Raw genomic sequence first — 26,040 nt, 5'->3', positions numbered from 1 at the left:
AGTACAGATACCCGTATCTTTGCTAGATTTCTTTTGAACTTGATGAAGAGAAAGAGGCTCTTTAGAGACTGATTCATCAGAACTATTTTGTGGGGCTTTAAAGAAAAAGATTAGATGACTTTTGTAACATTCTGAGCTGGGTGAAATGATAGATTTTGCTCCCTAGGAAGTACAGATATTTCATGCTGTTTCCTGTGGGAATTGTTTGATGAACAAGTTGAGTTAAAGCAACCTGCTGCTCTCCTGTTGTTTGAACTAGTACTTCCCAAGTGGGCTAACTATTGGAATCTGTAGTGGTAGCTTTAATGAATAACTCACATTGGAGTATATTGTGGTTAAAATTTATGAGCACAAAATACTGCATTACCATATTTCTTTCTATGGATGTATTGGAACAATCCAAGGTCATATCTTCAGGTATTTTTTCTATGTATTTGGATACAAGTTCAGTATAAGTTCTGAATAATTCACTTCAGTAAACTTTGTATGATAGTTTATGCAGTAAAAATTATCGAGAACAATGTATCAATTTCAGTTTAGTGTATTGCTAACTATTTTTTAAGATAATAGGACTGGACAAAAAGTAGCGGTATGAATATATCCACAATATCCCTAAAGGAATACCTGGAAACATTTTGTGAACTTTAAAACACATTGGCATATGAAATAAAAAGTCATATGACCAATGAAGGATGATTCTGTATTGTCCTGCTCTGGCATTGGTAACTCATGCACACTCATGCAGCACTACAGCTTCCCTCCAGGTTCAGGGGTCTGTGTGCCAGATACATGGACCAAGTTGAAGTTGCTGCAGTAAGGAGCATCAGGGGATGCCTGAGTGTCCTTCACAGACACAGCCTAACACAGCATTCCCTGCTCTGAGTCCAAGCCTGGGAAAGAGGGAACACTACTCAGTGCAGCTGCACAGCTGTGCTATTCCTAGTAAGTCTGGACCCGTTCCTGCAGTGGAGAAGCCATTGAATTTTTACAAAACATACACTTAAATTCCCTAGTCTGCTCTTGCAAATATCGGCTCTTGTTTTTGTTCACCCTCAGCTTTTTCCCCCACCTTTGTTTACATGCTATCTCATTGCACATATTTGTCTATTTTGGCCATGGCTCAAGGCCAGATTTGAGGCTTACTGTTGCCTCTCTGCAGTATGTTGCATAAATATATGCTATATAAACATCAGTCAGGATAACACTGTGATCTTCTTAGAATTTTTCTTTTTTCCCAGCTGAATATATTAGGAAAGAATCACCAAATGCTTGCGTCAATATCAGACTAATTTCTGATTCTTTTCGGAGGCGTGGGAGCTAGATAGGTGTTTCCTGGTGAGCAGACCACCAAATACAGAGTAGAGAGGAGTTTAATTAACTAGTGTGGGAGAAACTGCAGGAGAAGAAAATATATCTTGTGATAGAAAGTGAGCAAGATCCATTTGTTTGTACTGGCAGTATCACCCACAGAGTATCACTGCTAACAGGGAAAAGGGCCTCACTCACAGATCCATAAGGGAGGCCAGAAGGCATGTATAGCACAAAGAACAATGTTCACTTAGGAGGACTGAGATGTTTCTGTGACCTTTAACAAAATCTCAGGACATTCTGAGATTTTTATATCACGGGTGATTGTTCTAGGATGGTTAAAAAAAAGGGGTAGCAGCAAAAAAACCCTCAGAATAGAATGTCTTGTTCATATGAAAATTTATAAAATTGCTAAAAAAGAGGGTGCTAACTAAAAAAATTAACAATAATGCACTAAATTAATTCAGGAAAAAGGTAACGATTATAATTTTACAAAGTGATGCTGTGCTGTAAAATTCAGCTGCTTAAGTAATTTTTTAATAAGAGACTTAGTTCTGTTTATCAGTATTCTTGTAAAATGTTCAATGGAGACCTGCATCTAGTACAAAATCGCAGTGTTTCTAGCATTTTTTTCAGTTTCTGGTCGTTCTGAAGTAGAGCATCTATTTACTCACTAGCATTAATATTAAAGATCTGAAACATATTAAGCTGTCTACATAGGTCTTTTTAATTAGGTAGATAATTGGTTAAAATTTGACCAGAGAAGACTTTTATTCGGGGAACTTATTGAGCTGTTCTCCATTCCCTGTTCAATAGCTAAACTCTATGACTAGTAATAAGAGTTTCAGTTTAAATATTTTGAGGAAAGGGAGAAAAATCCAAAACATTTTTAGCATTTTCAGCCAGTTCCTAGCAGCCAGTAGATGTCATTCTATCTCTATTTTAATACCAGTTCCTACTGTTCTCATTATATTTTTCTAAATAACAAATTGCAGATGGGAATGGGGGGAAACATTTAAGCTTAACTTTCTTCTGATTAATGCACAAGTCTGTATCTTTCTTTTCAGTAATGTAAGGTGTCAGAGTGTGAAATTGGTACCTCTTGATGCAACTGAGGCTGATAAGCTACTGTCTTTCAGTCACTCATCCATTAGTACTATTTAATTTATTTATATGTTTGTACAAGGGATTTGTCAGCTTTGCACTGTGCATGGTTTTTCTTTCTTTTCTTTCTTTTTTCTTTGCAAATTCCTTTTTCTTTCTGAGCAGGTTTGCTTGATGCTGTTCCCGTAGTTCTTCTCCTATCACTTCTCAAGATGTCAAAGCCAAATACAAGAAGAGTTTTGTAGCCCTGGGGGAACACACGGACTGCTGCCCAGAGTCACACAAGAGAAGGGTCTGAGGCCAAATGGAAAGAGAGGTTTGATATTTCTTTTTTGAATAACCTTATTGTTAACTAAAACTCAAATGCAGAGCCCTGCTGGCAATTGTAGCAAATGGAAAGACTTCAATCTACAATATGCGGTCTTGCTAAGATAAGCAATTTGTAGTAAGTAATTTCATTTCTGTTCAAAGACATTTCTGTCCATACATAGTGACTGTCTTTAGAATAATGTGGGCAGAGGGCAAAATACTGAGACTGTGAGGAGACTGAACTGCATGCACTACGTTTGTAATGCTCACAGCAGCATGCACTAGTGAGAGTAGGAGGAAACTGGACACGCCATTCATTCTATGGCTGGAATAGCTCAGGTGCCAGAACTATCAAACTGACAGTTTTTAAAATACTGAATTATTATTTTTGCTCTTTGGCAGCCATTGTTTCACCTGGTCCTGTTCTGTCACATAGAGACCCCATGTGTTTTGTTAGCCACTGAGCTGAGGCAGATGGTCTCCAAGGTACATTTACCCTGCTCCAGGACAGAACTTGCAATCCATGGTCGTAGAGAAGCCCTTGCTGTGTCAGAGCAAAAATACCCCATTTTCTGCAGAATCAATTACAAACACAGGAACACAGGAAAGACAGGCTTAACATGAATTTTAAGATGGGAGAACCTTAATTGGCTTTACAAAAGTTAGGTTTTAAATGAAACTAAAAGAATAAAAAAATGAATACAAAATTACATTATATAAAGCCTTTCTGTGACACCTCTTCTTAAAGGGTTTACAATATACATTACCTTTGAACCCACAAGGGTTAAGCTGAATGGCAGACTTATTATCCTGGTTTGGGTCTTACCAATGCCACTGCAGTGTCTCTCCTGGCAGTCACTGAAGTTTCATCAGGTGGGTGATAGTGTAAACTGGTCTTCAGATGCTCAAAAGGAATCTAATCCTCCACATGATTTCTGGGTAATACATGCAGGGAATTAGTTACAAACTGCTGGTTAGAGTCTGGCTGTTCCTGTTGCATTTGGGGCTGTATGAACACTCATGCTAGTTTCCCACATATGTTAATACCACACTAATATCACACCAGTGCCACACTGTTACTGGAAAGAACTTGACATAGGAGAATTGCATTTCCTCTGGATCTTGGAGCTGTGTTCTTAGATAAATTTTTTACCATAGAGAGCTACCATCTCAAGCAAATCAGGAATTAAAGCTAATAAGAATAGTTACACAAAGTGTTTGTGGTACCATGTGTCTTATTAGCATATTAAAATCATTAAAATTATTAAAAATATCACAGTAAAGAGCTACTACAGTCACAAAAAGACTAACAAATCCATGGTCAGCAAGTGGTACAAAAGCAAGAAGAAGAGAGACCGAAAGTCTCTTTATAGATACCAACTGGCAAAATGTCTGTCTGCTGAAGAATATCACAATCTTGGTACTGTTTGCATAGCTGAGGAAATCAGTTATATAAGCAAGCAAAGTAAGCACTACTCACTATTGCCTGTGTAACGAGGAAAAAAGAAATAAAGGAAATAAGTGTGATGGAGAAGTGAAAAGAACTGAAGACTATAAAGACACTGTGAATAGAGGGAATCAAGTGCTAGTCAGTTTAAATCAGTCTAGTACCGCTACAAGGAATAGCATGGAAACAAATTACTCTCAACTGGACAAGGAAATAAGAAAAAGGCTCAGGAAATGGGTCGTGGCAAAGGGTCTACAACACCAAAGATATTAAAGCTCAGTTGGCTGGACAGAGGACAAAGCTTTTGTTGACTTGCAGTGTGCATCTGAATACCTTTTGCTGAATTCTGTGCATTTTTACTCACAGCACCAAAAATAATGAAATTGCATTTTACCTTTTAAGCTGTGAGTCACTTTGCTAAAGGGTCATTGCCCAGACAGTCTGAATGTGCCCAGCAGACAGAGAATACCAAAAAGAGTTGAAATGTACATCACGTCTGTGTCGTGAAAAAGGAAAACGTAAAGACAGTAACTTCTCAGGGGGTTGTTATTAGAATCCTTTCAATCTGTGCCAAAAGAACATTTTTCAGAATTCATACTGGGATGTGACTTGTGACTGACAAAATCTTTAGTCCTGAATGTGTCTACTCATCAACTGGAAGAAGCTGTATTCCATTGCTGCATGCCTTTATAAAAAGGCTGAAAGAGGAAAAGGTTGAGAAGAGCATGGAAAGGTCTGCAAGGTGCAAAGGAAAGAAGGGAAACCTCTAATAATTTCCCAGTTCTTCCTATTTTGACCCACATGAATCATGCCATGCAACACTGAGTTTGTGTACACTCGGGGGTAAGGGAAGGGAGGACATGCAGGAACTTCTGCTTTAATCTGTCACCTAGCTCCATTAAAAAGGCAGGATAAATTGCTTTCACAGAAATTGGCACAGGCTGACTGGGATGGCATCAGAGCAGTGAAAAATAGGTGCTTGGAGAGAGGTTGACTATTCAGCTGCTTTTTCGTGAAATTGGGAACTTGGCAGCACAGCAGGCCTCATCCTTTTCATATTGCACCTTTTGCATTCCCCTGATCCTGTAAGGACCAGCAGGACATCAGGTTTAAAGATGTGTCTGCTCCACATATCTGTGGGTCATTTCAATCTGAAACACTGCAAAGAGCTAAAGCCCTGAAGTAGGATTCCTCAGAAAGCTGCTTTCTGTAGAATCTGATGCACAGGGAGTTATTTTACTTCTTACGACAGGCCATGGGTATGGAAGGAGGCTGACTAGAGGGGCTACTGTTCTTCTTACCCCTTTCTTTGCATTTTCATTGAGCCTACACTGAAATGGACTTCACAGGTTTTTCAGATGTGCCCAATTTGTTCTCTTCTGTACCTGTGGGAGAGTATGCAATCTATTACCATCTTGAGATGATAATAACCTATTAATGCATCCCACTATGTACTTCAGTGATTGTATCCAGTGATTCTGCTGAAGGAAAAAATTGACTTAGTGCCTTCATTTGTGCTGTGAATATGATTCATCTTTTCTCCTGTGTCCACGGCTCCTACTGCAATAATTAGTTGGCATAGACCATTTGCAAATTTGAAATTACTATATTATGTGATCCTCTCTTTGCTTTATCTTTCTGCATATTTAGACAGGAAACATATGTCATCAACTGTGGATACAGCTTTTACAAATAGATGACTCTGTCTTACTGTGCACTGTGGTGCAGAGATTTCTCAGTTACAGATGCTTTGTGGTTTGTAGGCCCTACTCTTCCAAAGCTAGTGCTTTCTGACAGAACAGAGAATTAACCTTTGCTTATCACTATTCTCTTTCTGACTGTAGTATATATACATATAAATGCCTTGACACAGGAATTTAATTATTTGATGTACATCACTAAGTCAAAGCAAGCCTTCCATTCACCTCTCCTTCCTCCTTTCCACTTCTCTCTTTTTTGTGATACAACTGATTAAGCTTGTGTTATGGAAAAACTAAAGTGATCTTGTTCCTTCTGAAGCATTTGTTTTCAGTTCCAGATAGGAGTGATCTGTTGTACTTCTTCATGTGAAAATTTCTTTTTCACATCAATAAGCCTGAATCCCTGCTGTATGTCTCCAGTGGTACATTCGTGTTAACTACTACTGGGTTGGATTGTTTGTTTCTTTCTTTCTTTTGCTTTTCCATTCAAAGGTGATGTTTTTGGAATCAGTGTCTGCCCAACACCAGCTGGTCTGATCCAGCTCTTTATGAAATACAGATAATCAAAAGAAGGATCTACTCATATTTTACTGTTTTACTATTTACTTTATTATTCATTCTCAGTAGTCAAGGAAATATGTTTTTCTGTGTTGGTTTTTTACCTTTTAATGATGCACTAGAATTATAATTTTAATAAGCAGAAATTGTATTATTTTGGGGGTAAATAACTTACCATTATTTTAGGCATAGTTTGAAAGTTGTGAAATAAGTAATTTTGGAATACTCCTAAAATTGTACTTCATTTATTAGGAAAATGTGAAGAATAAGCATTTGAAGCTCTGATTTTGTTTGTTTCTTAAATTTCAAAACTAAATGGCTTTCTATTCCTTATACTGTGCAGAATGTATACCTAAAATGTCGATTGTAATTATTAGGCTTTGTTTTCCCCATTTCTTTTATGAGAAGATATACAGTAGCCTTCTGAGATTCTTTAACTTTTAGCTGTTTCTTTCTACTGTATATAAGTAACCTGAAGAAATTACTCTGTTTACATGCTGAGTTAAAAAGAAAATACAAAGTAAAGATCTTTAAATTTAGCTATCTTCTATCTTTGGTCACAGGCTACTTGTAGATATAAGAATATTCTGTATATAATAAAATACCTGGGAAGTACCAGCAGCTATTCAAAATAACTCTGCCTGAAATAAGCAACATAAAGGTCACACTTAAGATAATAAATATTCATGTAATTAGGTTATATGTAGCTACACAGAATACAATAGCACCAATCATCACAAGTGATTGAAATATTTTCATCAAATTCAGTGATGATTGAGAGATGAAGAACACTGCCATGTGGAATGTGTTCTTGGAATACTCCATGGTAGTTAAGAGTGACTGTTCAAACCATTGGGATCATTTCAATCTCTTTGCCAAACCCCTGCTTTTTTCTCTTTTGTATGGTACAGTGTTCCTTGGCAAAGCCTGGGTCAAGTTGCTCCCATTCAGCAGCTTTGTACATCCTTTTTGTGTTAGAAAAATTATCTCTGCATGGCACAATGAAATAAAGAACTATTCTGCTCTTACAGTTTTCATTACAGGAACAAGACATAAATTAGTCCCAACTTTCCTTGTACACAGTGACACTACCTGTGTTCCTCCCTTCCCTTTTTTGTAAAAGTTAAGGCATTATCGCCAGTATCTTTTCTAAGCTCCATTTGAAATTATTACTTCCTGCTTCTGAATTCCTTCTGAAATTTCAGCAGGATTCAGCACTCATCACATCTAGTCTTAAACCATTTTGTCATGTGTAACAGTGCACAGCAACATCTGTCCAAAAGATCTCTAGTTTGTAGCGGTGCTGGTTTCAAACCCATAGGTTACAAAATACAACATTATTATTCACCACATGTATTCATTTATCTTGCACTGCACTACAGTAGTTGGAGCTGCAGGCGTAGCTCTGCACAAGGTACCATGCAGGGAGATGGACAGTCCCATGGGGTTCTCCCTGCATTTACATGGAGGGAGAGCCTGAGGTTCAGCACTTGGAGTAATGGAAGTTTTGCCTAACCCAGCTAATTTGCTTACCAGCTTGCAGTGCAAAATTGCAAGTATTTAATAGAAGAACAAATTCTAAGCAAGAAGGAATTAGGCTCTCAGTAGTGTGTATGTTGCCCTGCCCTCTGGAAACAGCCTTACCCAGGCAGCTGAAGGCTGTTTCCAGTGCTCAAACAGATAAAAAATCCTCCAGGGTCTGGGTGGCATAAAGGAAGTTTATATATTGCCTTTCAACACATTTCAACTGAGATATGATACATCTTCCACAAAGCACAGGGCGCTGACGGCTGTGAGGATCCAAGTAGCAGAGTGAAGGAATTGGTAAGAGACTGCAATGGTAAAGCTCCTGTGCCTGCTCAGGCAGAGCTGCCATCATTGCAGGGAGTAGGGGGATAAAGGGTCACTTTGGAAAGGCTGGAAGAGAGAAGATCTGTGACTGTTTGTGATTGTCTTAACATATGGCATTAATAAAGCCATGAAAAAAAAAAAAAGGTTTTTTATATTGGACATGAATAAGCTCAATTTAATAGGTTTCTCATCAGAGACAATGAAAAACATTAACTGAGATAGAAATTTTTCATATTTACCCACCTACAGGCTGTAATGTCTTTCAATTTCATGTTGTTCAACAATGTTGGAATGTGAAAAAATTCCAGTTTTTGCTTCAAGGTGAGAGACTGTTAACTTGGATGAAATAGTGAGCTATTTTTATAGAGAAATATCCATCTGTAACTGTGTTGAATTTCAGTTAAAATCAGCTCATAGCTCGTTTCATTATCTTCTGTTTTCAGAAGTGTGACCCAGTGATTATTTCTTCTTGTCTAGTGCTTGTTTAGTTTCTTAAAAGCAAAACAAAATAAGAAACCATGCAGTACATCAATGTGTATCCTTAATTCAAAGACTATTTGCTCCTGCTTGGCCAAAGCTACTAGAGCACAAAATATACTAGGAAAAGATGTCTTTCTGTATTGTTCTCATGTTGAATCTTCATTAAGATGTCATCAAAAATCCATTAGAATCCTCCTTGCTTAGTAACTGCAACCAGGGCTGTTCTTCCAGGTGCCCAGAAAGTCTGGTGGCTCTTGAGGAGCTCCAATTCAACCTACTAAGAAAAAGTTCATCAGTGTTTACTCTCGTTTTTCTTTTTTTCCCCCATTTTTCTTGAATGACCTGACAAGCTGCTTCTGTTATGTTTTAGCTTGTTTTAACTAAGTTTGCATTTTTTTGCAATATATACATGCAACTATTTTTTAGGCTCTCTTGAAAATGAGGAAACTGAGGTCTAAGGCAAGGAATTTGATTTTATGATGGAAACTTAACCATCAGGTTTTACTAGATGACATTTTGTATTTATGGAATGCAGTTCAGAAATATTTATTATATATGGTAACCTTTACAGTAGTCTATGGAGTTAGTAAACCCAGCATGGCATGTGCAGCGAGCACCACAAAAGCTGGTTAGATGATGAATAAAACATAAATAATTAAGACTATATAGGGCATTTTCATCTCTATGGCAGGTATGAAATCAATGTCTTTCCAAAGCTGGAAAAAAATACATGTATTTGAGAACTGAAAATATGATGTGGTTCAGATCTCAGGTTCTTCATCCTGTCTGTGTTGTGGTATCCCAAGATTCTGGTCTCTAACTGGAGGTCTGAGAATGAGAAGTTTGGGCCTGTAATCCAGCAGCTAAAAAATTGGCTGACTTGAGAGCTGTTAGTCATTCTCTGGGCTATTTTGAAGCTATATTCTTTATGCCAGTATGCAAATTGTTCATGTGTATCTAACTTATCTCACCTGTCTGCCAGGCTGTCATGATGTCTTAATATAGACCAATAGTTTAAAATTCACATAGCTGGATGAAAGCAGTGTGCAAGCAAGCAAGAATTTAAGTTGTTAAGAAAGGAAAGTGTTGTTGGACACAATGAGATGATGTCAAAGAAGAGGTTATTCCATGAACAGAGAAATCTTTCAGCAGTGTTTCAGACTACATAAAATAGCTATCCTTATGGAAATCTCTTTCAAAAGGAATTAATGATCATCTCCGCTTTTTAACGCACTGTTTGTTTTCTAAAGAAAACATGAAGAAGGCAAACAGATTTACAGAGACAAAAACCAGCTTTATCTCTACTAAAAGGAAGAAGAGTTTGTGATCTGGAGTAGGATGTTTAGTTCAGGCAGAAGGCACCAGCTAATAGCACAAATAATTAAAGAATATTCTTTTGTAGGTGTTCGGTTAACCAGTCTTTATGAATGTCTCTTTAAGTACATCTCTGCTTTGTTGAAAACTGTTAGATCTTTTCCTTTTTAATGGTGGTGGTGTGCTAATGAGAGCTAGCTGCAGGGAAATGTTCTGAGGGAAGGAAGGGTATTGGGAAACACACTTTTCATCATGTAGATAGTTTTTTACTGTGGGTAGCAATTAAAACTGGTTTAGTCCAGGGGTTAACAAGAAGGAAAAATCCCCCAAAACCTTCAACTTGCCATCGTATTTCAAGAGCCCTAAGAGAAAAAAAGGCTCCTCCTATTTCACATGAACGCTGTAAATCCAGTCTTTTGGGGTTTGAACAGTCTGAGCTGTTACTAAGTCAAAACTCAATGCTTTTACTGTAGAAGAGGTAAACAATGTTGGGACAGATATTAATATCCTGTGACTTGAGAGCTAAATGACTTCTGGTTTTGGCATGTTTAGATATGGCAGACATTTTAGAAATAAGCACTGCCAAGGTCTGATTATTGCAAACTAATTACAGCTGTTGAAGTTGAAGCTCAGGAAGTGTGAAGTGCCTTCAAGAATTGCAATTCCCTGGAGATGTGATTAGCTCACAATTGCCACCCTGGTAGTTCTGCTTGGAGCTTTCTTGTGTAAGAAAAGCAGACACGATTGACAGATAAGCCTTGGTTTTATCTGAGTTGCAAATTGTCACAGGCTGATTCACCTGAGTAGAAAACTGACAAACCAGTACAAGAATAGGGTCGTGCATAGAAATTTTTAGAGAAATTTTAGCTATTTACCTGGAAAGTGGGATACAATATTCTGCAGTGCTATATACAGAAATGTACATCAGTGATTGTGTTCACTCCTTGGCTGATAGAACACAAGGGCAGCAGTAGCCTTTTAATGCAAGCCTGTGCTTCTGCCTGTGTGACCTTGGTATTGACTCATCTCTGTGCATAATACTCTTGTGTAGATGCTTGCTATGCCTGTGGACTGGAGTTTGCAAGCACTCGCCCTAGGGTTTTTTATTCCTGTGGGTTTTTTGGTCTGGTTTTTAAGTTGCAGTCTTTTAGCACACAGTAAAAGAATATCCAAGGTGAGGACAGAATAGAGCTATGTTATTTAACCTGTCAAACTTACTCTTCAAACTGTTACAGAGACAGGAAGCTTCTGAGCTGAAGGCCTCCTCACATGGGGCACCGATGGCATGTTTGAATTACTGATCATAAAGCCTCTGCATACTGATAAGAATTTAGGCCAGCACAATTACTAAGCATATGCAGACTCTTCTAATCTTCTGCTTAGAAGAAGGAGATATTTGAAATGAAGCAAATTACTAGTATTCCATGTAGAAGGAATAAAAATGACGCCTGAGAGGGAGCTAGGGGATTTCAGAGATGATGGGAGACTGGAATTTCACTTTGAGTCATTGAACTAGGAACTTGCTGAAATTTTTCCCCTTATTGCTAGCCTTGCAAGTAGGTGGGATTTAACATGAACTTAGAAGAATTCTTTTACCTTCTTGGAATTTAGACTATCTGGTGGCTGAGTTAAGAGACACAGTGTGGGAGCAGAATGGGTTCATGGTTAGAGAAAAATAAAGAGGACTGTGGCAGGGATAAAGATAATGATCTCCCTTATCTGGCTTTTCATTTTCTTCAAGATGTTTTCTATTGGTTAAGCAAGACAATCTATCAAACTTCAAAGCTTATTAGAAAAATCCTTCAGGGCTTTTTGCTTGCTGCATGGTGCTAATGTGTTTTAGAGCTGTTAACTATCCTGGTTTTGAGTTATATCAGGGCTCCTGTAATAGCCTGTATTTCCTACATGCAAGATGGTAAATAAACCCTTGTGGAAATCAAGAGTTTGTAAATAACGTGACTCAGGATCAGGTTCTACCCTAAGCTTTCTGTTCTGGGTGAGCATTAGTGCAGAGTACACCATGAAGCTGGTAGTAAAGGGACTTCTCTGGCTGTTTAGCTGAATACAAAAATGAAAAAACAGGGGGATTGTCTTAATACCAAGAGCTGAATCAAGGTTTGACTGCTCTTTTAACTATGTCTGAGGATAAGAATAGGACTAATTGCTGGAAATACTAGTTGGCTAACAGAGGCTACAACCTTTTTTGAGTCTACAGAAACACCATCTTACTCTGAGTTCAGAAAATATATCTATAACTTTCTGCAAATAGTATCTAAAACCTAGCCTAGTCTTAAAAGGCCACTTTAGACTTGCTGAACTCAATAAAATATATATTAAATAAAATATCGACTGTAATCTGAATATGTTGGGGAAAACTGGACTATCAATCTTTTTTCTCTATTTTTTTTCCTAGTTTGATTAGGTGATAGAGGTCTGAGCCCAGCAGCAGCAGCAGCAGCAGCAGCAGCAATGTTTGATTTGTATTGGCAGTGTTATTTTTGCATGAAAGAGATGGCTGTATTCTCTAGGGACTATGAGATGCTGTGTTTGTGAAGCAACAGATACATGTTAGGTATTAAGCCTCCTAGCTCTGTATCTGTGCTTCTGGAAGAAGCATATTAGGAAACAAGGATTGCAAAAAGCTTTATGGATCAACAAATCACACTGGTATTGCTGTTTCATAAACTTCAGCTCAAACTGTACATTAGTTAAGATTTTTGTCTTGGCTGCTGTACTTGGAAAACTATTCAGGAGTGTCATTGCTCTGAAGGCTATAAACCTTCTAGTTTCCAGTCTGAGAGAATTCAGTTTATATGCATTTCTTCATCTACCTACTTTAACCTTTGGCTTAAATTATTCTTTTAAATACCCAATCTTTACTCTAAACTGCATTTATATAGGATAGTCATACCCTCTGATGAGCTGTTCTTTTTTCTCATATAATAGTCCCTTCATTCTTCTGCCAATAGCTTTTTTTCCTGCGCATGTTTCAGTCTCACTTAACTTTTAAAAGTATGAATAACATAATAATGACAAAGATTAATGTTTTTCAGTCTCTCCTGGAAATGCCTGGTTTAATTCTCTCTAGCTGCTCATTTACTTTTTTACATTTTTATCCCATTGGTGGCTCATCCTGTGACTGGTGACTAATATGCCTGGGTTTCTTTGTGACATCTGCAATTGATGAGCTTATACCTTCTAGCAGAATTCCCTGTTATTAGTCCTCTGGTGAGCTGAAAAGTATCAAGAGCTGACCATGTAAGAGTTGGCCCTGTCATGTTAGTGACCTAGATAATGTTCTTAATTTTGCTTGTAGCAACTTTGTAGGACTTCTCAGACACTTTGTAAATCTGGGGGAAAGAGAATGATCGCAACTGTCTGTTTTCTTAGCTATGGATGAGGTTAGTAAATTGCATTGTAAAGAAATAAACCACAAAGTCAGGACCTCCAGAGCTGCAGCATCTTTAAAAGTGAATTAATGAGGAAGTGCCACACCTCCATATGCCTGATAATTTGTACAAGGTGTGTGGCTCGTAGGAACCCTAGAGGTGCTAGAAAGGAGGAACTGAAGGCATCTGAGGCTTCCCACTGAGGTGGCCACTTTGACTCTCTTTTACAACCAAGTCTGACCGTCTTCTAAACTTCAAGGAAATTTGAGGGCTTTAATTGCCAGTTTATGAAGGTTTGTGACTAAGGACAAAGTATTATTCATTTTGTGTCTATCTCCCAATGAAACATGAAGATAAATAGAGATAATAGCCTCTGGGTATGGCCCTCAGTTGGTTGTTCCAGTACCCTTTAAACTTGTGAAGAACAGGAGAAAATCTGATGAATAATAATGAGTTTGGCCTATGTTCCTCTTGAATACTGGGAGGCACAACACCTGGAGTAGGAAAAAAGAGGCAGCTGATGAGAAGGAAAAATGATGAAGGTATTGAAAAAGTGAGATCTGTGAAAAAGTCCCTCTATATTTAAGTTAGTTTTTCAGCAACGTATTAGCAGGCCCTTACCTAAATCACCTTCAGCTGGGGCAGCAGTGCAAGTTCAGTCATGTTTCTACAAACTTCACCTAAGGCCTTTATGAATTTTTATTAGATGAGAGTTCCCTGTGCTGTGCTGCACTAATGACTGTATCTGCCCTATAACTTATGGACACAAGAGACAACAATGATTGAACGCTATTTGTTTAACTTATTACTGGTAGCTACCTTAAGTCCCCAGAATATTATATCCCACTATTTAGCAGGCATTTGTACACTGCTGTATATTTAACAGACCTTCAGGTTATAATTTCAACAATAAAGTGCACAGCTGGGTGGCATAGGGAAGGAAGTGATTGCCAACCAGAGTGTGATTCAACTGTTGGTTTGGTTTTTAATAAAATACTCAATGTCAGAACCATTTTATTTTTTAAAAGAGTAGCAGAGTATCTAAGAATGCCAGGTTCCATGGGGACTGAAAGGAATGAGGGACTTGTTTTTACAAACAAGGTGTGGGCCTGCTGGAAAACTAGTACTGAGAAATAAAAGAAACAATGGGAAGGATTCCACTGACTGATGAATGGAAAGATTTGTCTTTACAAATAAACTATAGGTCCACTGAGAAATTGTTCCGGTTTGGCCAAATTTAGAAATATATACTCTGAGAGAAGGCACAACCACCCCTCCCCCACCAGGTTCGGAAAAAATAAATTTTCCTAAAGGAAAGTGAAGGAGATAAAACTATTTACCAAACACACGGGAAAAGAAAAATAATGCTAAATAATAAAATCTCTCGCTGTGGAGAAAAAACCTGGGAAAAGTGTTGGAGTCCTCCCTTTGGTCTCCTCGGAGCTGTGGCCAGGCCCTCTGTGCCCAGTGGAAAGTCCTCCTGATGTGCTCTGAGGTTGAAGCAGTCCAGTAGAAAAGGGACAAAATCCAAAATTCCAGGGAAGGAAAAGCAAAGTTCAACTCTCAGTCTCTCTCCAGAGAAAAAGAAACTGAAAACAACTGGCCAAAAGCTGACTGGAAAGCAGCAAGCCGGGTGCCTCCTCCCTCCCCTGCTGCAACTGGGGAAAAACACCTGCTATCCCTGTGTGACCTTGAACAAGCTGCAAACTGCTTTGAAAAGTTTTGCTGTTTTTCCTTCCCCCTCTCAGGCTCAGTTTAAAGGCATAGAAAGGCACAAAGTTAATTTCTGGGCATAGGGCAGCGACATGGGATACACATCATAAAGTCACCCCAAGACATAAATGAAATTGGATATTGAGAGATGAAAGAAACAATGAGAAGAACCATAAGAATTAAAATAAAGGGGGAGTTATACATTAGAAGGGAATTTTAGGTATTAGGCGTTTTGGGAAGTCTATACCTCTCAAGTACCTCAGCCAATGGGGAAAGAGAGAGGGAAATGCGGCCAGGAAGTTAGGATAAATAGGAGGCTGAGCCCTCCAAAAATTTGAGAGACCCCAGGGGAAATGTCCCATGGCCTCTCCCTTTATTCAAATAAAGTAACAGGACTCCTCTGTCTCCTTTTTGGACATAAACCTCTGGTGTTTGTGGATTAATTTTCCTGACAATTTGAGGGCTCTTGTCTGGGATATTTCCACCATCCAGGGCCAGAGGGCAGCGAGCAGAGCTGAAGGCGCACCTCACCCAGTTTCGGTGATCAGCTTCCCTTGGTGGCGGCTGGCACTGGGCGATTGATTGGGTTCCCGAGACTGTCCAGGTGTCGCAGTTTCGGAGACAGACAAGCAACAAGACACACTGGGTTCATGCACAGCAGACAACTTTTATTTAGTCTTCTTCCCCTTATATAGATCTGAAGGTCTGCATGGTCAATCCCTATTGGCCAAACCAGTTTCCACCTGGCCAATCAGCCAATGGCTGTTCTCTTCCTCAACGGCCTAGGCCTTCTCTCCAACAGTCCACACTGGTCAAGTTGTATCATCGAGGTACTTATATAATTAGTACCTTTCAGTTATAAAATGGGTATTAATTATAATTGCGAGGCCTTCAGGCCAGCTGTTGGCCACCACAATAATTCCTCCTTTTTGTTTCTAAATATAAAAGCAGCATCTGTCATCCTGTCTCCAGGGCCCTTGGAGACAGGGTGACAAACGCAACTCAACAGGCCTAGGCCCTTTCAGCCAGAGATCTATCCTGCTGTATCATTGGCGATGTAACAATCATATCCAAAATCTGTCAAATGGGATTACCAGTGATACAAACTCAAAGTGGCATGCGGCAGGCTTATTAACTTAAAAGTTACAATTTAACAACTTAACTCTATGAACAGGAAACTTTAGAACCATGGGAAGCCTAAACAACAGGATAAACAACTTGTCCAATTTGGGTTTTTGACTCATAGAGATAAAATAGTCAAGTCCTCATTTTATAAAGTCCTCATTTTATAAAATCTTCATGTTATTAAATAGATAAAAATCCCTAAATAAACTTGTCATCTCAGAAGGTCCCAGATCACGGTGTATCAATTGCACAAGTCGTTTGACTCACTGCTCCACAACATCTGCTGGAGCCTCATCAGGGAGATGTTGTCTCTGCTCCTGAGCAGGACGTAGGGCAGGACGGACATACCTGGCTGGTAACCACTGTGTAGTGGTGTCCGTGGAAACACACGCATACCCACAACCCCATGTAATGAGGTCCCATTGCCCTTCCCACTTGTTCATAATAATGTTTTTTATCATTACTTTAGGTTTGGGTGATTGGGCGCCACCGGATCACTGAAGTGACAAGGAATGATTTAAGATTACTGGGTTTTGGGATCGTTCTGGTACTGTTAGGTGGTTTAGGGTGTAAACAGCTTTTTCTATTCTACTCTGTGGGTTTTAGCCACACATTCCCCCTTTTTGTTTATCTAAGATGTGCTTTAAAATACCATGTGCTCATTCTACAATAGCCCGTCCAGTTGGTAAATGGGGAATACCAGTTTGGTGTGATACATCCCACAACTGCAGAAATTGCCTAGTTTTCTGTGAGGTATATGCAGGTCTGTTATCTGTTTTGATGTTATGGGGGATGCTCAAAGCAACGAAGGCTAATCACCAATGTGCAGTGGCATCCCGACCCTTTTCTCCTGAGTGTACTGATGCCCACATTGCTGATGAAAAAGTATCAATTTACAAATGCGTGTATTTTAGTCATCCAAACTCAGGAATATGCATGACATCAGTTTGCCAGATTTGTAAAGCTTTTAAGCCACAGGGAAAAACTCCCATTGTGGTGGAGCACTGTGGCCCTAGCAATCAGCACAAGTGTTAACTATGTTATGAGCCTCTGTGTTCAATAGCATAAATTGCCGCTGTAGAGCTCGAACACCTTGATGGAAGAAGGCGTGCAAGGCTTTTGCTCGTGCAAGTGTCTGGTTGTGGTGCTGTCCAGGCAGGACTAGCTAGGTGATCTGCTCATGCATTGCCCTCTGTAATAAAACCTGGAAGATTAGTGTGGCTTCTAATGTGAAGGATGTAGTAAGGATGATTTCTTGCTTGAATGGTATGCCACAAGGTTTTGAGTAGGCCAAATAATTGGGCACTGTCAACTTCCTTTAACAGAGCTCGGTCTCATCTCTGTGTGATATCTGCAACATAGGCAGAGTCAGTGACTATGTTTAAGGGAGTATGGGGAAAATGCTGAAAAGCCATAGCTGTGGCACGTAGCTCAATGTAGCAGGTTCCGTTTATAAACCGGGCGGAAACACTGATTAGAGTGTAGTGGTTTGGTTCAAAATATCCATTACTTACTTATTTTCCTCCTGTGAGATAAGAATTAGGAGAAAGCAAAGCAGGCACAAAACTTAAAAGAATACAAAGGAGTTTATTAACAGACCTAAAAGGAAGGAAAAAAAAAGTCAGACTAAACCTTCAGAACACTTCTCCTCCCCCCACCTTTCTACCTTATCCCACTGACAACGTGAAAAAACAACCCTTGAGATGATTTTCAGTCAGTTTACCACTTCTATAATAATCTTTCTCAGTTCACTTAGAGAGGAGTCTCTCTTGCTCATGTTATGGAGACATCTCCACAAGAGGTTCTCTCATGGCTTCAATGTCACAGTGAGACAGACGCTCGTGTTGGTTCTCTGCTCGCATGTGAGAGTCCCTTCCCCCGACTTACAGCTTTCCCCATAACTGCTTTCAAGGGTCCAATCTGGAGCTACTGGGGTACCATTTTAAGGTTGACCTGTTCAGAAACAAAGGTTCTCTTTACCTATCTCTGGGAGCATCTTCAGCTCCAGGAACAGAGGCCCTCCTCCTCCCCTGGGAGCAAGGGCCTTCATCCCTTTCATCTCTCTCTGTTCAAGCTTATCATCAAATCACAACAACTTCAACATTTGCTTGTTTCAGCACAGGTACTTTTGCTCACAATTGCAGTTTGAACGCTCCACCCCCCATGCTTTCATGGAATTACAATGGGTACTGATGTATCATAGTCCATCACCATAGCTTTACAACAGAATTTCAGCTTCTAAGCTTGAAGTATCTCCTCTCTCGGGGTTTCAGCTCTTCCTTCTTCACTGACTTTGGTGTCTTTATGGTGTTCTTGTCACGTGCCTTCACCTTTCCCTTTCCTTTGACTCGGGAGAGGATTGATGTCTGCAGGCTTCATCTGCTCTTGAGGAATCTTACAGCACTAGAAGGGTTAATCTCACCCTGGCCCCGCAGCTGGAATTCGCCTCGCGCTGTTGGTCACATGATCTTTGCCGGGCAGCGGCCTCAGGTGAATTTTCAGCCACTCTGGGGGGGAAGGGGGAGGCGATCTTAGCCAAGCCGCACCATGGCTGACCCAGCCAGGCCGCCCTGAGCAGGGCCTGCCTGCACAGAGCAGGGCTGCAGGGGTTGGTCTGCATGGAGCAGGGCTGTGGGTGGAACAGGGCCACATGGCTCCAGGATAGCTGTCTCCTGGCCGGCCCATGCCGAGCAGGGCCCAGCCTGGCCCCACTGGGCCACGCGGGCCCCCAGTCACCTGTCCAAAAGCCGGAAGCAAGAGAGCTTTCCCAGGCTTTGTTCATTCTTAAATGTGGATCACAGAGGCGTATCAAGCTTCTTAAGTGGCTTAAAGAAGTTGCCAATATTCAAACTAGCCAGTTGATTGATTCTGTTGGGCCACAGAGGAAGCTATAAGCACCTCATTGCAAGAGAATCACTTCTGTGGCTGAAGCCCTCTTTACTAAAACCCAAACTATGCTAAACCATGACACTCAACTAACTGAGGTGGCCCATTTTCATGACCTTCTAATGTTTGCCACTCACTGTCTTCCTTCCATGTCACAGTTGCTTTTCCCATTTTTCCCAAACCATCAGTGAATACAGTAATACCTTTTAAGGGAGTTCTACTATTCAGAAGTTTCAGGGATATTGCAGTGGTCTGACTCATTTGCAGCAATGTATGACTCGGTAGATGGTAACTGATTTGCCCTGAGAAATTTTGTAAGGCACTTTGCAAAGCAGTGCTGTTGGCATAACACCATTCAAATTCCTCTTGCATTACAGGTATAATGATTTTTGAAGGATCTTTTGTAGAGGGATTCCTTGTGGAACAGGGGCATATGATACCCCAGGACAGTCTGGGCTGTCTGGGCTCCCCAGGGCTGCTGCAGAAGAACCCGTGAAGGGGCCTCAGGCTGCAGACAGGCTTGCAAGACACCTGACAGCAGGCAGCCTTGAACAGCCTTGGGAAAAGTTATACACTGGTCAGCTCCCCTGCTGCTTAGAGGCTGTCTCGTGGGAATAGGGCATGAATCTTTGCAAAGTATAACTTGGTGTAAGTAAACAATAAGGGAGGAACACAATGCTCAAATCGTATCGGTGTTTGTATCGTTACTCTGGCTGGTCTCCCCAGCACTCAGACCCCCTCCCGCTAAAATCTTTTGCAGTCAATTGTAAGCACCTTTGATGACATTTCATGATTAGCTGGGCAATTAATTCAAAGATGGTAGGGGCTGTCTTTTTAGGTTGATGGGGTAAGAACATCCATTCTAAAACATGCAAAGGGTCAGACCACTGAGTATCCCTTTGTCCAATAATTGCAGTAGGATGGAATTCAACAGTGAAAATAAACACAGTAATACACGTTTTCAGTCATACCCGGTGGACCTGTCTGTTTGTGAGGACCTGCGCTACTATTTCAAGAGTGGCTTTTGCTTCCAGGGTTAATTTCCTGGGGAAAGTTAGATCAGGATCACGCTTTAGGAGGTGAAATAAGGGTGCCAGTTGTGGAGTAGTCAACCCTAGATAGGGTTTGAGCCAGTTGATGGTACCCAATAGTTTTTGAGCATCATTCAAATTCTTAATTTTTGTTGAGAATTGAATTGTTTGGGGCTGTACTGTCTGATCCATAATTTTGAGCCCAAGGTACTTCCATGGTGGTTGCTGATGTACCTTTTCTGGTGCTACTTGCAGCCCAAATGTTTTTAATCATTGTGTCAGGCTTGGCCACTTAGTGAAAGATCTTTTTTAGCTGGAGTGGCTATTAAAATATCGTCCATATAATGATAACAGTATGCCCCCAGGAATTGTTCCCTAACTGATGATAATGCCTGAGCAACATACCATTGGCAAATTGTGGGGCTGTTTTTCATACCTTGAGGAAGAACTTTCCATTGATAATGCTCAACTGGTGCAGCGTTATTAATAGAAGGCACTATGAAGGCAAACTCTGGGCTATCATCTGGATGTAGTAGAATAGTAAATAAACAATCTTTTAAATCTTAAATCAGAATGTTCCAGGTAGTGGGAATCATTGTGGGAGATGGCATGCCAGGTTGTAAGGCTCCCATCCTTTCCATGACTACATTGATCTTTCTCAGGTCATGGAGCATCCTCCATTTTCCAGACTTTTTTTTGATGACAAACACCAGAGTGTTCCAAGGACTCGAGGATGGTTCTACGTGCCCTTGAGCCAGTTGTTCTTGCACCAAAGACTTAAGGGCATATAGCTTTTCCTTCTCTAGGGGCCACTGTGGTACCCACACAGGCTGAGTGGTAAGCTATTTTAGGGGTAGTGTGGGATATTTCATGCCCTTTAATACAGTGGCCCCCGTCAAAAATCCATCCCCACCCGGATTCCCCAAGCAGACAAAACATCCCTCCCCCACAGGTTAAGTGGTGCTGCAGTGATGTAAGGTCGGATCGTTGCTGTCTGACCCTTGGGACTTTCGACCAACACAGGCTTGCTGCTCAAATAGCTCTGTGTGGTCCCCCCGAGGCCAGCAACAGGGAATCCTGCAGGTGTGGTGGGCCACGATGAAGGCCAGCTGTTGGCAGAGATAATGGTGACATCTGCCCCTGTGTCAATCATGCCACTAACCTTTATTTGGGAGGGCCTTGCCTGAGGCATCATGATAGTACACATCATGTTGGATCTCTGATCACCAACAATCTGGGTCCAAAATACCTGAGGTTCACCTGTCGACCCGAAGCCTTGGTCTTCTCTCACCTTAGGATCTGTATTTCGGACACAAGACTTAAAGGGGATAAGCTGGGCAGTTCTGGTTCTTTCAGGGATAGTCACGGGTGGAGTAGGGGTGGAAACCATAGCATGTATTTGTCCAATAAAGTCTGAATCAATAACACCAGAGTGTACATAGATACCTTGCATAGTGGCACTGAACCTTCCAATTACCAGTGCACTCAATCCTCTCCTGATAGGCCTTTGGGCATCGAGAGGGACTTTATGTACTTTTAAGGTGGTTATGGTTACTGAGATGAGGGTGGAAACATCCATTCCAGCAGCTCCTCGAGTCCTTCCTGTGAGCCAGTCGCATAGGCCTGCACAGGAAAGTGAGGAGATGCTTGTATCATCATGTGTCTCCTCTTCACGTTGGGTTTTCTGTTTCCCTGGTCCTTGAGAGAATGTCCATTAGTATGGAATTTTGATCTGCATTGTTTGGCCAGATGACCGTGTTTTCCACACTTGTTACAATTAATGTTCATATTCCTTTGACCTTGGCATGTTCCCATTGTGGCGGATTTGCAGGGTTGCAGGGACAGTTCATTTTTAGGTGGCCTTGCTGTTCGCATTTGTAACACTGAGGTGACACTCTTACAGCAGCTGCTATTGAATCAACTAGTAAAGTCATATTATGGGAATGAGAACCAACTTTAGAACAGGCATTTATCATATCATTTAGTGATGGACTTTCATTTGGTAGCAGTTCTATAATCTTTTGACAGTCCTTGTTGGCATTGTCCCTTGCTAGTTGCAAAACCAAGTGATTTCTGGCCTCAATATTCGTAATTTGTTTCTCCATTGCATCTTGTAATCTTTCTATAAACTGTAAATATGGTTCTTTGATTCTTTGTTGGATTTTAGAATATGTCTGGGTTGGATTAGCCATATTTGCTACTTTAAATAATGCCTGCATTCCCAAGTCTTTCACCTGTGCCAATATTAGTGGATGCAGTTTGGCCTGGAGTCTTGGATACCCTACTGGTGGTAGTCCTAAAAGTTGCGGGATCCCTACTTCATAACGTGGATCTTCTTGTGGAACCTTTAGACTTTTTAACTCCTGTTTTTCAGCACTGCTCTTCCATGCTGATTCAAACCCCATATATTGAACAGTTGTAAACATTAATTTGGCTAGTTGCCTTACATCAAATGGTGTTATTTCCTCTGTTGTTAAAAAGCAGAGCATATTAGTGACAGCAGGCAAACCTAATCCGTGCTTGGCAACTAGCTGATGCAATTCAGAAAGTACTGGCCATTGGAAAGGGGTGTATTTATCTGGTAGGTTTCCACTGCCTCTTACTATGGGAAATACAGCAATTGTCCCATCCTCTGACTTCCAGCCCCCTGACATAGGCACATCAATTTTCTCTGCCCCTTTTAGTCCCCACTAGCAATAGCTGCCTGCTTTACCTTTTGCCAGACACTTACAAGATCAGGCAGGGCTGTCAGCAGTGTAGTGACGGTGACGATATCGCGGTGTTCCGAAGGGGGGATGATGGCTCTGGGTCTCTCGTCTGGTCTCTCTCGCGTCCTTTGTTGGTATATGTTCTAGGGACAGTTCCAGCTCTGGTAATAGCAGCGTGTCTGCTGCTGTGGCAGCAGCGACATTAGGACTTCCTGGTCCACTGCTATTTCCAGGCATGACGCTTAAGCGGGGATCAGGTGCTTCTGATAGCGTGTCTGTCTTGGGCGAGCCTTGTTGTGATGGCTGCACAGGCGCGTTTGATGTAGTGGCAGGACACTGTGTTTCCATAGAAACTTTGTGGCCAGCACCACCAGGCATGGTCACAGAATGCCTGCTAGTAGTGGCCTGGCAGTGGCCAGAGACTTGGCAGCAGCTGGACACAGTCCCTCAGTAGCCAGCATTAAGCGCCGCTCTGCAGCTGTTGGAGGCAGGGCACAGAGTGACGGCAAATATTGCTCCACAACCAGGTGCCGCCCCGAAGGGGCAAAGCGCCATCTTGCAGGGGCAGAGCACTGTCCTGCAGGTGCCAGGCATCTTGCAGGGGCAAGGCACCTCTTTGGAGCAGTCAGGTGCTGCTCCAGGGGTTTCTGCTAGGGAGGCAGGGCATGGAGGGGCTGGAGGACACTTGTTTAACGTATTGCAGCCGCCCGGGGCACCTCCACCATTTGATTTAGTGGCAGTGCTTTTCGCCAACTCTACGTCCCAGCATGGGCAAGAGGTGTGGCTCCACACAGCCGCTTGCTGCTGCATGGGGGAGATACCCCAGCACAGGCCAGTGGCACAGCCCCGCTTGGTCGCGGGATGTTCCCTGGAAGAGACATCCTGGCACGAGCAGGCAGCGCAGCCCTGCTTGGCCAAGGTGCTTGTTGGGGTGGCTCAGCCTACTCATAAGCTGAGACCATCAAATGTCAGTCAAACCAGGGCCATCTACTGGGTGGATTTCCCCACCCAGGACAGCGGGTTGGAAGGCAGACCAGAAGAGATCACTGAGGTCTAGGTTACCTCCCCCTGGGTGGCTCCCAATCCTAAGTTACCTCCCCCTGTTCCAGAAAGTTCTCCCTCTCTTAGTTGTTAATTGGTTCCCTGTTGTGACTCCCGCCTCCCAGTTTTCCCCATTGGTTCTGAAAAATTGTATCCTCCCCTCTGCCTGTACCCCATTGGTTGTTTTCCCTTTCCCCGCCTTGCTTCGCCCCCCCATAAAAGGTTGTGTCCAGTGCTCCTGAGGGCCTTTCTGGTCCCTGGACCCTCCTGTAAATAAACCTGCTGGAAACCATACCACAGGCCCCTCTCACCTTCTTAGCTTCTGGGCTGATGCAGGCCTAATCCGTTGGCCACCTGACGTGCTTCCTCTGAAGAGGAGCCAGCGCACGCATCTATCTCGCGCTCATTCCCCAGAGTCATCTGGCGAGGACGCTGTGGAGGCTAACGCTGCGTCCCCTCTGCCTGAGGGCATTCCAAGGCTTGTGATAACAAGCCCCTGATTGCGTTAGGTGCCCTCCTGCGCACCTGGTGCAGCGTCCATGCCTCCCGCGGGCTTTCCCGGTACCCTCTCCTCGCTGCCAGCCTCAGAGGGCGGCACCCGCAGTGTTCCCACCATCATCCTTGCATTATTCTCAGTTTTTAATTGTTTTAGCAAGTCCACTATAAGCCTTCAAGGCTTTATCACATTAATGGCTGTCTCATCTCCTATGGAGTCCACTTTGATTACAATTTTGCCAGCCCACTTCCACTTTTTCAAGTCCAGGGCAGTCCCCTTGGCGACATCTAGGCTGTGGCTCTTACACCACGTGATTCAGGCTGTTAAAGCCTGTTTGTCGTATTTTATCCTTTTTTTTGTTAAAAAAGAAAGTCCATACCTGTAGTATGGGGTCCTCCAGTGCTGAAGCCCATGCACCAATGCTGGCAGTGTCTCCCACTTACAAAAAAAGGAAAAAGAAAAAAAAATAGAAGGGAAAGTCTGGACCAAGCACGGCTCTCTACGTCGTTCTTCACAGCTCAAAGGCTGCAGGCAGCTCTTCCCGCTGCCCCGTGCCTATCCTGTCGCTCTTTGCAGCTTGAAGGCTGCGGGCAGCTCTCCCCGCTGCCCCGTCTGTCTCCGTTATACCTGTGGCAGCTGTTGTATGACGTCGGGATCACCAATTGTTGCAGTTTCGGAGACAGACAAGCAACAAGACACACTGGGTTCATGCACAGCAGACAACTTTTATTTAGTCTTCTTCCCCTTATATAGATCTGAAGGTCTGCATGGTCAATCCCTATTGGCCAAACCAGTTTCCACCTGGCCAATCAGCCAATGGCTGTTCTCTTCCTCAACGGCCTAGGCCTTCTCTCCAACAGTCCACACCGGTCAAGTTATATAATCAAGGTACTTATATAATTAGTTACCTTTCAGTTATAAAATGGGTATTAATTATAATTGCGAGGCCTTCGGGCCAGCTGTTGGCCACCACAATATCCAGGAGACAGACGAGTGGTGGACCAGGGGGGTCTGTGAAGAGTCCACAGGAAAGGACCACTGAAAATCTCACTGGTGAGTACAATGGGATCTTCGGGGAGGAAACTTGGGAGGGCACCCATGGAGGGTAGCACAGCTAAACCTGAGAGGGCACCCATGGAGAGTAGCAGAGGCAGGTAAAACAAGGCACCCATGAAGGGTAGCAAACATAAAGCCGGAAAGGGGTCCTGGCAAACAGGATGATGATCCCAAAATTTCTCCAAAGAATCCCTTGGAAGAATGTAGAGTTGGTTTACTCATTCTCCCAGAGGTAATTAAGGACATAGATGCCCAGAAGGGGCAATAAGGGGAATCGAAAAGGAGTCTCCACAAACCATGCCCAGGGGTGTCAATAAGGGAAAGTCGAGAAGGGGTCTTGACAATCCATGCCCAGAGGGGGCAATAAGGGGAGTCGAGAAGGGGTCTCAACAAGAGGAGATGGACAAATAGGGTTAATATGGTTGAGGCAAGGAGCGGCAGGACTAGGCGCTGTTACGATCTGGTTAAAACTCAGAAAAGCAAAGAAAACTACGTCTTTGTGCATAAACCGGAAAGAACTTGGA

The 26,040-nt window shown here is 42.0% G+C and overlaps 1 protein-coding gene across 8 annotated transcripts in view; it reads left to right on the top strand.

Annotated features, from left to right (window-relative positions):
• LOC138118303 (uncharacterized) overlaps window positions 1–26,040 on the top strand; it is a 234,410-nt gene that overhangs the window by 151,006 nt on the left and 57,364 nt on the right. For all 8 annotated transcript variants that reach the window (XR_011155086.1, XR_011155084.1, XR_011155085.1 and 5 more), the window contains one exon: window positions 2,578–2,728. Coding sequence is in view for 5 of the 8 variants with exons in the window: in XM_069029208.1 (XP_068885309.1) it covers window positions 2,717–2,728 (12 nt within the window). In the remaining 3 variants the exon portion in view is untranslated. The remainder of the gene's footprint in view (window positions 1–2,577; window positions 2,729–26,040) is intronic.

This window comes from Aphelocoma coerulescens, chromosome 13 (genome assembly GCF_041296385.1).
Source record: "Aphelocoma coerulescens isolate FSJ_1873_10779 chromosome 13, UR_Acoe_1.0, whole genome shotgun sequence".
NCBI lineage: Eukaryota > Metazoa > Chordata > Aves > Passeriformes > Corvidae > Aphelocoma > Aphelocoma coerulescens.
Note: the sequence above shows the minus strand (reverse complement) of the source record. Positions and strands in the feature narration are given on the sequence as shown.